Here is a 14,666-nt window from a genome sequence, read left to right as displayed (position 1 = left end):
AGACAAAACAACTACAAAGAGACACTAAATGACCACAAAGAGACATTAAACGACCACAAAGAGACAAAACAACTACAAAGAGACACTAAATGACCACAGAGACATTAAACGACCACAAAGAGACAAAACGACCACAAAGAGACAAAACAACTACAAAGAGACACTAAACGACTACAAAGAGACATTAAACGACCACAAAGAGACACTAAACGACTTCAAAGAGACACAAAGACTACAAAGAGACACAAAACAACCACAAAGAGACAAAACGACTACAAAGAGACACAAAACGACTACAAACAGACACAAAGACTACAAAGAGACACATAGAGACTACAAAGAGACACAAAGACTACAAAGAGACACTAAACGACCACAAAGAGACAAAACAACTACAAAGAGACGCAAAGACTACAAAGAGACACTAAACGACCACACAGAGACACTAAACAACTACAAAGAGACACAAAACAACAACAAAGAGACACAAAACAACAACAAAGAGACAAACAACGACCACAAAGAGACAAACAATGACCACAAAGAGACAAAACGACTATAAAGAGACACAAAACGACTACAAAGAGACACAACACAACTACAAAGAGACACAACACAACTACAAAGAGACACAAAACAACTACAAAGAGACACAACACAACTACAAAGAGACACAACACAACTACAAAGAGACACAAAACGACTACAAAGAGACACAGAACCACTACAAAGAGACACACTTCAGATGCGTCCTCTGGTTCCTCCAGGTCAGGTACAAAGCGGCGGGGCGGAGCGACGCGTCCGGCTCGCTGTACTCGAAGCTGCCCGAGACTCTGGACACGCGGCACGCCAAGGAGGCGTCTCGGCTGCAGAGCCAGGTGAGAGCTTCTCCCCCAGGGACTCACAGGGAGCGCACAACAACAACAACAACAACAACACACAGTCCGCTTCCTGTTGGTTTCCAGGTGCGGTACAAGCAGGACGGCCTGAAGGAGGCCGGCGTGTCTCTGTACCACCAGCTCCCCGAGACCACCGACACACAGCTGGCCAAGGAGCAGAGGGACGTGTGCAGCGAGGTGAGGAGGCGAGAAGGAGGCGAGATCGCCGGGTTCTCTAACCGCCGGTTCTCGTCTCTCAGGTGAAGTACCGAGCCGACGGCAGGAAGCAGAGCTCCCTCAACTTGTTCTCGCTGCTCCCCGAGACGCCGGAGACCCGGTTCGCCAAGCGGATGTCGGAGATGCAGAGCGAGGTGAGGACCCTGCACAAATGTTCCCAATTTTTTAAACTTGTAAATGTTGATTTTACAACTTAATAGAACATTAAATAGAGTAAAACTAGAGCTTTAAAGTCGTGTTTTCTCTGGTTATTAACCTTCTGTTTCACCTGGCACGCCGTCGTAGAAGAACAATAAGAAGTGATTGTTCCTGTTGTCATGACGTCGTGACCTTCATCATCTTGACCTCTCAGAACAAGTACAAGCAGGACAAAGAGGAGCTGCCCAACTCGCTGTTCTCTCTGCTGCCGGAGACGCTGACCACGCAGTTTGTGAAGGAGATGAAGGAGACGCACAGCCAGGTGAGGGGGCGGGGCCGGATGTGTATATTTATATATATATTTATTTATTTATATATTTATTTATTTATATATTTATATATATATAGAATTGTTTTAAATATACATTCTTTTAATATGATATATATAATATATATATTATATAGATTGATATTATATATATGTTTATATGATATATATTATATATATTATATATATGTTTCTATTATATATATTTGTATATGATATATGATATATACATTTATATAATATATATATTTAACCCTCTGGAGATGTCGTGGGTCAATCAGCGAAACATCGAAGAAGGAGGGCGCCCACTTGATAACCCAGAGGATGCCATCAATCATTCGACCAGCCCACGGAGTCTCGAGTATGCAGAAAGGGATATTTACACCTTGTCCTACATAACAGATTTATATAATATATATATTTATATTATATATTTATATATATGTTTATATAATATATATTTTTATATGATATATATTATATATATATTTATATTAGATTTATATAAAATATATATCATGTCTTTGTGTTGTGTCCTTGTGTCCTCGTCTCTTTATATCTTTGTGTTCTTGTGTCTTTGTGTCCTTGTGTCTTTGTCCTCGTCTCTTTGTGTCCTTGTGTCTTTGTGTCCTGTCCTTGTATCTTTGTGTCCTTGTATCTTTGTCCTGTCCTTGTGTCTTTGTGTCCTTGTATCGTTGTGTCCTTGTGTCTTTGTATCTTTGTGTCCTTGTATCGTTGTGTCCTTGTATCTTTGTGTCCTTGTGTCTTTGTATCGTTGTGTCCTTGTATCTTTGTGTCTTTGTCCTCGTCTCTTTGTGTCCTTGTATCTCTGTGTCCTTGTATCGTTGTGTCCTTGTGTCCTTGTATCTTTGTGTCCTTATATCTCTGTACTTGTGTATTTGTATCTTTGTGTCCTTGTATCTCTGTACTTGTGTCCTTGTATCTTTGTGTCCTTGTGTGTCTTTGTATCTTTGTGTCCTGAGGCTTGATGGTTCTCAGACACGCTGCAGATAGCTGAATGTTCTGGTCGTGTTATCAGGAACACACTCTGGACCCTCAGGACAACGTGACACGAATGCTCTTCTCAAGAGGGTCCCTGAATGCACCACGCTCACCCCCTTCCCTCTGCAGGTCAAGTACAAGGAGGCAGGAAAGAAGGAGGCGAGCAGTTCTCTGTACCACCAGCTGCCCGAGACCCTGGAGACGCGGCGCGTGAAGGAGGTCACGGGGCTGCAGAGCGAGGTACACGCCTCCATGTGGGCGGAGCCAGCTGGCTACTTAGCTGTTAGCTCCAGTGTAGCGTTAGCATGGTGTAGCTAGCTCTGAATGACTCGCGTGTTCACAATAAACCAACATTATACCGTCTTTAAACTATTCATCCTCTTCATCTTGGGGCGCTGATTATTGGCCATTTTAGTTTTTTAGAAAAAGAACTTTTTCTGGCCGTTCAAAACCAAGAACAATTTTATTTAAATAAAAATAAATTGTGCACGTACACCACCGTTCGAAAAGTTAGGGGTCATCAGGAAAATGTTGTGTTTTCCATGAAACTCTCTTTAATTTATCAAATGAATATAAAATATAATCAAGACGTTGACGAGGTTATAAATAATGATTTGTATAGTAAATATTAATGTTGTTCTTCTTGTGGCTCAAAGGAAGGCCAGTTCTATAGCTTCTCTCAGCAGCATAACTGTTTTCAGCGGCGCTCACATGAAAAAGTTTTTTTACCCCTCCGCTAGACTTCTAAGGCGATAACACAATGTACTTAACTAATTAGACCACTGGAGATGGGCCTCTACACATCTGTAGAGCGTTAGGGTTAACCCTAACTTTAACCCTCTACACACATGTAGAGCGTAAGGGTTAACCCTAACTTTAACCCTCTACACCTCTGTAGAGCGTTAGGGTTAACCCTCACTTTAACCCTCTACACACATGTAGAGCGTTAGGGTTAACCCTAACTTTAACCCTTTACACCTCTGTAGAGCGTTAGGGTTAACCCTAACTTTAACCCTCTACACCTCTGTAGAGCGTTAGGGTTAACCCTAACTTTAACCCTCTACACACATGTAGAGCGTTAGGGTTAACCCTAACTTTAACCCTTTACACACATGTAGAGCGTTAGGGTTAACCCTAACTTTAACCCTTTACACCTCTGTAGAGCGTTAGGGTTAACCCTAACTTTAACCCTTTACACCTCTGTAGAGCGTTAGGGTTAACCCTAACTTTAACCCTCTACACATCTGTAGAGCGTTAGGGTTAACCCTAACTTTAACCCTCTACACACATGTAGAGCGTAAGGGTTAACCCTAACTTTAACCCTCTACACCTCTGTAGAGCGTTAGGGTTAACCCTAACTTTAACCCTCTACACACATGTAGAGCGTTAGGGTTAACCCTAACTTTAACTCTTTACACACATGTAGAGCGTTAGGGTTAACCCTAACTTTAACCCTCTACACACATGTAGAGCGTTAGGGTTAACCCTAACTTTAACCCTCTACACACATGTAGAGCGTTAGGGTTAACCCTAACTTTAACCCTCTACACCTCTGTAGAGCGTTAGGGTTAACCCTAACTTTAACCCTCTACACCTCTGTAGAGCGTTAGGGTTAACCCTAACTTTAACCCTCTACACCTCTGTAGAGCGTTAGGGTTAACCCTAACTTTAACCCTTTACACACATGTAGAGCGTTAGGGTTAACCCTAACTTTAACCCTCTACACACATGTAGAGCGTTAGGGTTAACCCTAACTTTAACCCTCTACACCTCTGTAGAGCGTTAGGGTTAACCCTAACTTTAACCCTCTACACACATGTAGAGCGTTAGGGTTAACCCTAACTTTAACCCTCTACACATCTGTAGAGCGTTAGGGTTAACCCTAACTTTAACCCTCTACACATCTGTAGAGCGTTAGGGTTAACCCTAACTTAACCCTCTACACAGCTGTAGAGCGTTAGGGTTAACCCTAACTTAACCCTCTACACACCTGTAGAGCGTTAGGGTTAACCCTAACTTTAACCCTCTACACACCTGTAGAGCGTTCGGGTTAACCCTAACTTTAACCCTCTACACACCTGTAGAGCGTTAGGGTTAACCCTAACTTTAACCCTCTACACACCTGTAGAGACTTCATTAACACCAGAGAATAGTCATGTCCACATTAACATGTAGATGAACGGTGGTGTGTGTAGACCCACACAGACACACACACTGTTACCCACCTCACACACACCTCTAAAGATGAGCCAGTATTGCAGCTTTAGGGACTGGGTCTGGCTCTTCCCTCCAGAACCAGTACAGGCGCAGCGGGCAGCGGGCCGCAGCCTCCAGTCTCTACGCCCGCTTGCCGCAGACGGCCGAGACGCAGCTCGCCGCCAAGATGTCGGAGCTGCAGAGCGAGGTGAGGCGACGCCAACGGGACGTCCTCGTGAGGTGTGCGTCCCCGGTGCTGAATGCCGTGCGTCTGTCCCCTGTCTGTCCTCCGGATCAGAACAAGTACAGGGAGGACGGGCTGAGGAGCCGCCAGCAGAGCGCCTACTCCACGCTGCCGCAGACGGCCGAGACGCAGTTCCACAGAACCGTCTCGGATCTGCAGAGCGAGGTGAGAGGAACCGTCACGCCGCACAACTCGATGGTCACGCCACTCATCTGGTGGTTAGACCTGAGCCAACAACACTATGATATAATATAAATACACAATATAATATAAATTCACAATATATATATAATATAAATACATAATATATATAATATGAATACATAATATATATAATATAAATACACAATATAAATACATAATATAAATACATAATATATATAATATTAATATCTATATAATATAAATATATAATATATATATATAGAATAAATATATATAGAATATGTATATATAGAGAATATATATACAGGACTGTCTCAGAAAATTAGAATATTGTGATGAAGTTCTTTATTTTCTGTAATGCAATTAAAAAAACAAAAATGTCATGCATTCTGGATTCATTACAAATCAACTGAAATATTGCAAGCCTTTTATTCTTATAATATTGCTGATTATGGCTTACAGCTTAAGAAAACTCAAATATCCTATCTCTAAATATTAGAATATCATGAAAAAGTATACTAGTAGGGTATTAAACAAATCACTTGAATTGTCTAATTAACTCGAAACACCTGCAAGGGTTTCCTGAGCCTTGACAAACACTCAGCTGTTATAAATCTTTTTTTTTACTTGGTCTGAGGAAATATTAAAATTTTATGAGATAGGATTTTAGAGTTTTCTTAAGCTGTAAGCCATAATCAGCAATATTATAAGAATAAAAGGCTTGCAATATTTCAGTTGATTTGTAATGAATCCAGAATGCATGACATTTTTGTTTTTTTAATTGCATTACAGAAAATAAAGAACTTTATCACAATATTCTAATTTTCTGAGACAGTCCTGTATATATAAATATGTATATAATATATAAATATTTATATAAATATGTATTTAATATATAAATATGTATATAATATATACATATGTATATAATATATACATATTTCTATTATATATATAATATAAATATTTATATAACTATGTATATTATATATAACTATTTATATTAAATATAAATATGTATATTATATATAAATATATATATAATATATATATATTATATATAATATATAATATATAAATATAATATATAAATATAACAGAGCTAACAGCTGATGTTCTCCTTAGGCCAGGTACAAGGAGGCGAGCAGGAAGGAGGCGAGCAGCTGTCTGTACCACCAGCTTCCGGTAACCATGGAGACGCTGCACGCCAAAGAGGCGACTGAGCTGCAGAGTCAGGTGACTCAGTGGAGGAAATATTGTTCTTGAACTCCTCGTTTGCAAAAGATAGACTATTTCTATTTTATCGTTTTTATATATATATATATATATATGAATATTGTAAATAAATAAAAATGACAAAAACCCCACATAGACGTGAACTTAAGGACTGTTGGACTTAGACTCCGCCCCCTTTGTGTTCCCTCCAGGTGAAGTACAAGGAGGAGGGGAAGAAGGAGCAGAGCACCAACCTTTACTCCACCCTGCCTCAGACGGAGGAGACCAGGTCGGCTCGAGCCGCCATGGAGCTGCAGAGTGAGGTGACCCCCCCCACACACACACACACATGTTCCACCACAAAGACCACATGAGCCGTCAGTAGATGTCTTGAGTCTTGAGGCTCTTGAGGGTTTTGGTGGTCTTGAGGCTCTTGAGGGTCTTGAGGCTCTTGAGGGTCTTGGTGGTCTTGAGGGTCATGTCCTGGTGTCACACTGCAGACCAGCTGCTTCCTGCTTCCTTGTTGTGTTGCAGCGTAAATACAAGCAGAGCGGCGGCCCGGAGACGAGCTGCAGCTTCCAGCGCATGGCGGAGACCAGAGACACGGCGTTCGTGAAGCACGTGTCGGAGCTGCAGAGCGAGGTGAGCCGCTCGGGGTCCTGGAGGGGAGCCGGGAGGCCAGGCGGGCCGCAGCCGGCAGTAGAGTTGAAGAGTTTGAATCAAACACACAGAAGAGCCGTCAGAGCCGCTCCGCGAGGTGAGGGGCTCCGTCTCTTCCTCACAGCGTCGCTCTCCGCCGGCCGGCTTCATCTCCTTCAGGCAGAGGAGAAGTCTCTCTCTCTCTCTCCTCCCGGCGTGTTTCCCTCCTTGTCCTTTATTTCTCCCTGATGGGGAGATCAGGTGTGTCTCTTCACACACCTGATCCCCATGCCCTCCTGAACGGTGGCTGGAGCCTTCCCCTCAGGCCCTTACCTTTTAAAAAATATATATAATTTGTATACATATTATATGTATATATATATTTTTTCTTTTTTTATATATATATTTTTGGGGGGCTATTATTTTTATACATATTACATATATATATATATATATATATTTGTATTTATTTTTCATATACATATTTTATATCTATATATTTATTTATTTATTATTTAATACATATTGTATGCATTTAAAAAAAATTGTTTTTACTTGTGTAAAAGAAAGAGAGAAAAAATATCTTTATTTATATAAAATATATACATTTAATATAAATATTCAATTCAATTAGTTTTTTGTGTAGCCCATTTTCACAAATTACAAATTTGCCTCAGAGGGCTTTACCATGTGTACACATAGACACCCCTGTGTATATATATATATAATATATATTATTTATATTAAATTATATTGATTATTTATTTGTTTGTATGACTTTATAATTTCAGAGAATAAACCACTTTTATTTCATCAAACTGAGAATACTTCCTGTCAGTAATAAGTATGTTGATGACCTCTCAGAACAAGTACAAGCAGGACAAAGAGGAGCTGCCCAACTCGCTGTTCTCTCTGCTGCCGGAGACGCTGACCACGCAGTTTGTGAAGGAGATGAAGGAGACGCACAGCCAGGTGAGGGGGCGGAGCCAGATGCACACATATATATATATATATAATGTGTTAGTCAGAGACGCACAGCCAGGTGAGGGGGCGGGGCCAGATACACACATATACACATATATATATATAAAATATATAATGTGTGAGTCAGAGACGCACAGCCAGGTGAGGGGGCGGAGCCAGATGCACACATATATATATATATACAGGACTGTCTCAGAAAATTAGAATATTGTGATGAAGTTCTTTATTTTCTGTAATGCAATTAAAAAAACAAAAATGTCATGCATTCTGGATTCATTACAAATCAACTGAAATATTGCAAGCCTTTTATTCTGATTTATTGCTGATTATGGCTTACAGCTTAAGAAAACTCAAATATCCTATCTCTAAATATTAGAATATCATGAAAAAGTATACTAGTAGGGTATTAAACAAATCACTTGAATTGTCTAATTAACTCGAAACACCTGCAAGGGTTTCCTGAGCCTTGACAAACACTCAGCTGTTATAAATCTTTTTTTTAACTTGGTCTGAGGAAATATTAAAATTTTATGAGATAGGATTTTAGAGTTTTCTTAAGCTGTAAGCCATAATCAGCAATATTAAAAGAATAAAAGGCTTGCAATATTTCAGTTGATTTGTAATGAATCCAGAATGCATGACATTTTTGTTTTTTTAATTGCATTACAGAAAATAAAGAACTCTATCACAATATTCTAATTTTCTGAGACAGTCCTGTATAATGTGTTAGTCAGAGACGCACAGCCAGGTGAGGGGGCGGGGCCAGATACACACATATACACACATATACACACATATATATATATATATATAATGTGTTAGTCAGAGACGCACAGCCAGGTGAGGGGGCGGAGCCAGATGCACACATATATATATATATATAATGTGTTAGTCAGAGACGCACAGCCAGGTGAGGGGGCGGGGCCAGATACACACATATACACACATATACACACATATATATATATATATAATGTGTTAGTCAGAGACGCACAGCCAGGTGAGGGGGCGGGGCCAGATGCACACATATACACACATATACACACATATATATATACAGGACTGTCTCAGAAAATTATAATATTGTGATGAAGTTCTTTATTTTCTGTAATGCAATTAAAAAAACAAAAATGTCATGCATTCTGGATTCATTACAAATCAACTGAAATATTGCAAGCCTTTTATTCTGATTTATTGCTGATTATGGCTTACAGCTTAAGAAAACTCAAATATCCTATCTCTAAATATTAGAATATCATGAAAAAGTATACTAGTAGGGTATTAAACAAATCACTTGAATTGTCTAATTAACTCGAAACACCTGCAAGGGTTTCCTGAGCCTTGACAAACACTCAGCTGTTATAAATCTTTTTTACTTGGTCTGAGAAATATTAAATTTTATGAGATAGGATTTTAGAGTTTTCTTAAGCTGTAAGCCATAATCAGCTATATTAAAAGAATAAAAGGCTTGCAATATTTCAGTTGATTTGTAATGAATCCAGAATGTATGACATTTTTGTTTTTTTAATTGCATTACAGAAAATAAAGAACTTTATCACAATATTCTAATTTTCTGAGACAGTCCTGTATATATATATAATGTGTTAGTCAGAGACGCACAGCCAGGTGAGGGGGCGGGGCCAGATACACACATATACACACATATACACACATATATATATATATATATATATATATATATATAATGTGTTAGTCAGAGACGCACAGCCAGGTGAGGGGGCGGGGCCAGATGCACACATATACACACATATATATATATAATGTGTTAGTCAGAGACGCACAGCCAGGTGAGGGGGCGGGGCCAGATACACACATATACACATATATATACAGGACTGTCTCAGAAAATTAGAATATTGTGATAAAGTTCTTTATTTTCTGTAATGCAATTAAAAAAACAAAAATGTCATGCATTCTGGATTCATTACAAATCAACTGAAATATTGCAAGCCTTTTATTCTTTTAATATTGCTGATTATGGCTTACAGCTTAAGAAAACTCTAAAATCCTATCTCATAAAATTTGAATATTTCCTCAGACCAAGTAAAAAAAAAGATTTATAACAGCAAAACAAAATCAAACATTTGAAAATGTGTTTCCAGGTGTTTCGAGTTAATTAGACGATTCAAGTGATTTGTTTAATACCCTACTAGTATACTTTTTCATGATATTCTAATATTTAGAGATAGATGATATATATATATCCGCAAACAGCTTTATTTTAACCAACTTTAATCCCCAGTTTAATATTAGGTTGTTTCTTCACTTATTGATCTCATTTTGATGTTTCTTCAGTTGTTGATCTCATATTGATGTTTTCTTCAGTTATTGATCTCATATTGATGTTTCTTCAGTTATTGGTCTCATATTGATGTTTTCTTCAGTTATTGATCTCATATTGGTGGTTCTTCAGTTATTGATCTCATATTGATGTTTCTTCAGTTATTGATCTCATATTGATGTTTCTTCAGTTATTGATCTCATATTGATGTTTTCTTCAGTTATTGATCTCATATTGATGTTTCTGCAGTTATTGATCTCATATTGATGGTTCTTCAGTTATTGATCTCATATTGATGTTTCTTCAGTTATTTATCTCATATTGATGTTTTCTTCAGTTATTGATCTCATATTGATGTTTCTTCAGTTATTGATCTCATATTGATGTTTTCTTCAGTTATTGATCTCATATTGATGTTTCTTCAGTTATTGATCTCATATTGATGGTTCTTCAGTTATTGATCTCATATTGATGTTTCTTCAGTTATTGATCTCATATTGATGTTTTCTTCAGTTATTGATCTCATATTGATGTTTCTTCAGTTATTGATCTCATATTGATGTTTCTTCAGTTATTGATCTCATATTGAAGTTTCTTCAGTTATTGATCTCATATTGATGTTTCTTCAGTTATTGATCTCATATTGTTGTGTTCTGGCCCAGAGTAAATACAAGGAGGCGAGTAAGAAGGATCTGGGCAGCTCTCTGTATTCTGTGCTGTCAGAGACCAAAGACACTCAACATGCCAGAGAGCAGACCCAGCTGCACAGCGAGGTACCCCTCCCCACCATGGCTGCACCTCCATCATTCCTATGGTGCTCATGGTCTTCATGCAGCAGTGTGTGTGTACAGGGACCTCGAAGACAAGGGTCTGCAGAGGGGACTCTTGTATTGGTCCGTGGTTGTACTGCTGTACACACACGTGGTGTGTGTTGCGTTGCAGAAGGCGTACAGGGAGGAGGGCAAGAAGGAGGCGGGCAGCAGCCTGTACGCCCTGATGCCCCAAACCATCCACACGGCGTTCTCCAGAGAGCTGAGCCGGACGCAGAGCGACGTGAGTCCCACAGCAGGCTGGACAGGGCTGTATACACCGATATATATACATATATTTATTTATATTTAATATATATATACATACCTATTTTTATTTATATTTAATATATTTATATATATTTTAAATGTATATATACATTTATTTATTTATATTGTGTATACTGTATATACATATGTATATATATATACACATATTTATTTATACTTAATATATATATATATAGGTCAGGAGGTCAAAGGTCGTGGTCAACTGGAGCGTAAAGCGTAGACGTCGTCTCCACAGCAGACAACTGATCCCAGAGCTGCCTGCTTCATTATTTACTATTATGCTCTTTGTTTTTATATTCGTCTCAATCTCCTCCTCTCCTCCTCTCCTCCTCTCCTCTCCACCTCTCCTCTCCACTTTCCTCTCCACTTCTCCTCTCCTCCCCGCTCTCCCCCCCCCCTGCCCGCCTGTAGAAGTCCTATAAGGAGCAGTACAACCGTGACAAGGGGAAGTCGAGCTTCTCCTCCATGAGGAGGCTCCCGGAGGTGGACCACGCCATGGAGGTGGCCAGGAACCAGAGCGATGTGAGGAACATGGACTATTAGAATTATTGGAATTATATATTTTTAAAATATTATTTTTCTTTAGTAAATGTATTATAATATTAGTTATATTTATTATAATATTAGTATTTTTTATTATTATTTATTTATTAATATTATTGTAGAGTGGGGATGCTTTGGGGGCGGGGCTACAGGGTGATTGACAGGTCGTCATCACTTCCTGTGTCTGCTGGTCTCAGGTCAGCTACAGGACTCACACAGACCAGCTGCACCGGTACCGCTCAGCCGCCGACCGGCCGGACCTGCTGCACGCCGCCCACGCCACGCGGCTGGCCAGCAGCGTGAGTGTGTGCGTGTGTGTGTGTGTGATTGAGTGTGAGTGAGTGTGTGTGTGAGTGAGTGACTATACAGTATCCTTATGTCACGACAAACTCTTTATTTGTGTGTGTGTGTGTGTGTGTGTGTCACTGTGTGTGTGATTTCCACAGGTGGCCTATAAGAGCAGCACCAATCAGCTTGTGTACAGCGACCGCTCCTTATTGGACAGAACAGACATCCAGCACGCCAAGCAGGCCTCAGAGCTGGCCAGCCAGGTAATACACACACACACTCACTCACTCACTCACTCACTCACTCACTCACACACACTCACAGTCTACCCAGCATGCATTGTGCCCGCCTCTCGTCTGCAGGTGAAGTACAAGGAGAGCTTCGACAGAGATTTAAAGGGCCAGCGTCCTCATTACAACCCTCTGGACTGTCTGTCCTTCAAGCACACGCAGGCCGCCGGGGCCCTGGCCAGTCAGGTGGGACGCCTCCTTCCTACACCTCCTCTCTCCTTCCTATCCCTCCTCTCTCCTTCTTGCCCCTCCTCTCTCCTTCCTACCCCTCCTCTCTCCTTCCTACACCTCATCTCTCCTTCCTTCCTATCTACATCTCCTCTCTCCTTCCTTCCTATCTACATCTCCTCTCTCCTTCCTACCTACCTACCTACATCTCCTCTCTCCTACCTTCCTTCCCTCCTTCCTAACGTCCTACGACATATTTCGTTGTTATGAATCATCAGATCTGTTTCCTATTTCCAACCAACCAGATAGACACGAGTGTGTGTGTGTGTGTGTGTGCGACCTCTCTTCAGCTCTCTTCATTTGACTCACAAAAGGGTTGCCATGGTTACGCCCACACAACAGGGTGAATTTAGAGTGTGAGTCAAAGTGAATGATACACACACACAAACACACACACTCACACACACACTCGTTACATAACAGCTGGTTGTTCAGGAGAGGCGGTTGAGAGAATACCAGGCGTGTGATGTCATCCAGGCGTGTGATGTCATCCAGGCGTGTGATGTCATACATGTGTGTGATGTCATCCAGGCGTGTGATGTCATACATGCGTGTGATGTCATCCAGGCGTGTGATGTCATCCAGGCGTGTGATGTCATACATGTGTGTGATGTCATCCAGGCGTGTGATGTCATACATGCGTGTGATGTCATCCAGGCGTGTGATGTCATCCAGGCATGTGATGTCATCCAGGCGTCATCCAGGCGTGTGATGTCATACAGGCATGTGATGTCATACATGCGTGTGATGTCATACATGCGTGTGATGTCATCCAGGCATGTGATGTCATACATGCGTGTGATGTCATCCAGGCGTGTGATGTCATACATGCGTGTGATGTCATACATGCGTGCGATGTCATCCAGGCGTGTGATGTCATACATGCGTGTGATGTCATCCAGGCGTGTGATGTCATACACACGTGTGATGTCATCCAGGCGTGTGATGTCATCCACACGTGTGATGTCATCCAGGTGTGTGATGTCATCCAGGCGTGTGATGTCATACATGCGTGTGATGTCATACATGTGTGTGATGTCATCCAGGCGTGTGATGTCATACATGTGTGATGTCATACATGTGTGTGATGTCATCCAGGCGTGTGATGTCATACATGCGTGTGATGTCATCCAGGCGTGTGATGTCATACATGCGTGTGATGTCATACATGCGTGTGATGTCATCCAGGCGTGTGATGTCATACACACGTGTGATGTCATCCAGGCGTGTGATGTCATCCAGGCGTGTGATGTCATCCAGGCGTGTGATGTCATACATGCGTGTGATGTCATCCAGACGTGTGATGTCATACACACGTGTGATGTCATCCAGGCGTGTGATGTCATACAGGCGTGTGATGTCATACAGGCGTGTGATGTCATCCAGGCGTGTGATGTCATACATGCGTGTGATGTCATACATGCGTGTGATGTCATACATGCGTGTGATGTCATACATGCGTGTGATGTCATCCAGGTGTGTGATGTCATCCAGGCGTGTGATGTCATACAGGCGTGTGATGTCATACATGCGTGTGATGTCATCCAGGCGTGTGATGTCATCCAGGCGTGTGATGTCATCCAGGCGTGTGATGTCATACATGCGTGTGATGTCATCCAGACGTGTGATGTCATCCAGGCGTGTGATGTCATCCAGGCGTGTGATGTCATCCAGGCGTGTGATGTCATCCAGGCGTGTGATGTCATACATGCGTGTGATGTCATACAGGCATGTGATGTCATACATGCGTGTGATGTCATACATGCGTGTGATGTCATACAGGCGTGTGATGTCATCCAGGCGTGTGATGTCATACATGCGTGTGATGTCATCCAGGCGTGTGATGTCATACACACGTGTGATGTCATCCAGGCGTGTGATGTCATCCA

The 14,666-nt window shown here is 41.0% G+C and overlaps 1 protein-coding gene across 1 annotated transcript in view; it reads left to right on the top strand.

The window, feature by feature from the left end:
• The window catches only part of LOC130205929 (nebulin-like), a 44,793-nt gene that overhangs the window by 20,068 nt on the left and 10,059 nt on the right, over positions 1 to 14,666 (top strand). The window contains exons 27-43 of the mRNA XM_056433513.1: positions 768 to 878; positions 966 to 1,076; positions 1,139 to 1,249; positions 1,468 to 1,575; positions 2,713 to 2,823; positions 4,877 to 4,987; positions 5,078 to 5,188; positions 6,314 to 6,424; positions 6,616 to 6,726; positions 6,938 to 7,045; positions 7,907 to 8,014; positions 10,991 to 11,101; positions 11,271 to 11,381; positions 11,840 to 11,950; positions 12,169 to 12,270; positions 12,418 to 12,522; positions 12,622 to 12,735. Of these exons, the coding sequence (XP_056289488.1) occupies positions 768 to 878; positions 966 to 1,076; positions 1,139 to 1,249; positions 1,468 to 1,575; positions 2,713 to 2,823; positions 4,877 to 4,987; positions 5,078 to 5,188; positions 6,314 to 6,424; positions 6,616 to 6,726; positions 6,938 to 7,045; positions 7,907 to 8,014; positions 10,991 to 11,101; positions 11,271 to 11,381; positions 11,840 to 11,950; positions 12,169 to 12,270; positions 12,418 to 12,522; positions 12,622 to 12,735 (1,866 nt within the window). The remainder of the gene's footprint in view (positions 1 to 767; positions 879 to 965; positions 1,077 to 1,138; positions 1,250 to 1,467; positions 1,576 to 2,712; positions 2,824 to 4,876; positions 4,988 to 5,077; positions 5,189 to 6,313; positions 6,425 to 6,615; positions 6,727 to 6,937; positions 7,046 to 7,906; positions 8,015 to 10,990; positions 11,102 to 11,270; positions 11,382 to 11,839; positions 11,951 to 12,168; positions 12,271 to 12,417; positions 12,523 to 12,621; positions 12,736 to 14,666) is intronic.

This window comes from Pseudoliparis swirei, chromosome 16, assembly GCF_029220125.1.
Source record: "Pseudoliparis swirei isolate HS2019 ecotype Mariana Trench chromosome 16, NWPU_hadal_v1, whole genome shotgun sequence".
NCBI lineage: Eukaryota > Metazoa > Chordata > Actinopteri > Perciformes > Liparidae > Pseudoliparis > Pseudoliparis swirei.
Note: the sequence above shows the minus strand (reverse complement) of the source record. Positions and strands in the feature narration are given on the sequence as shown.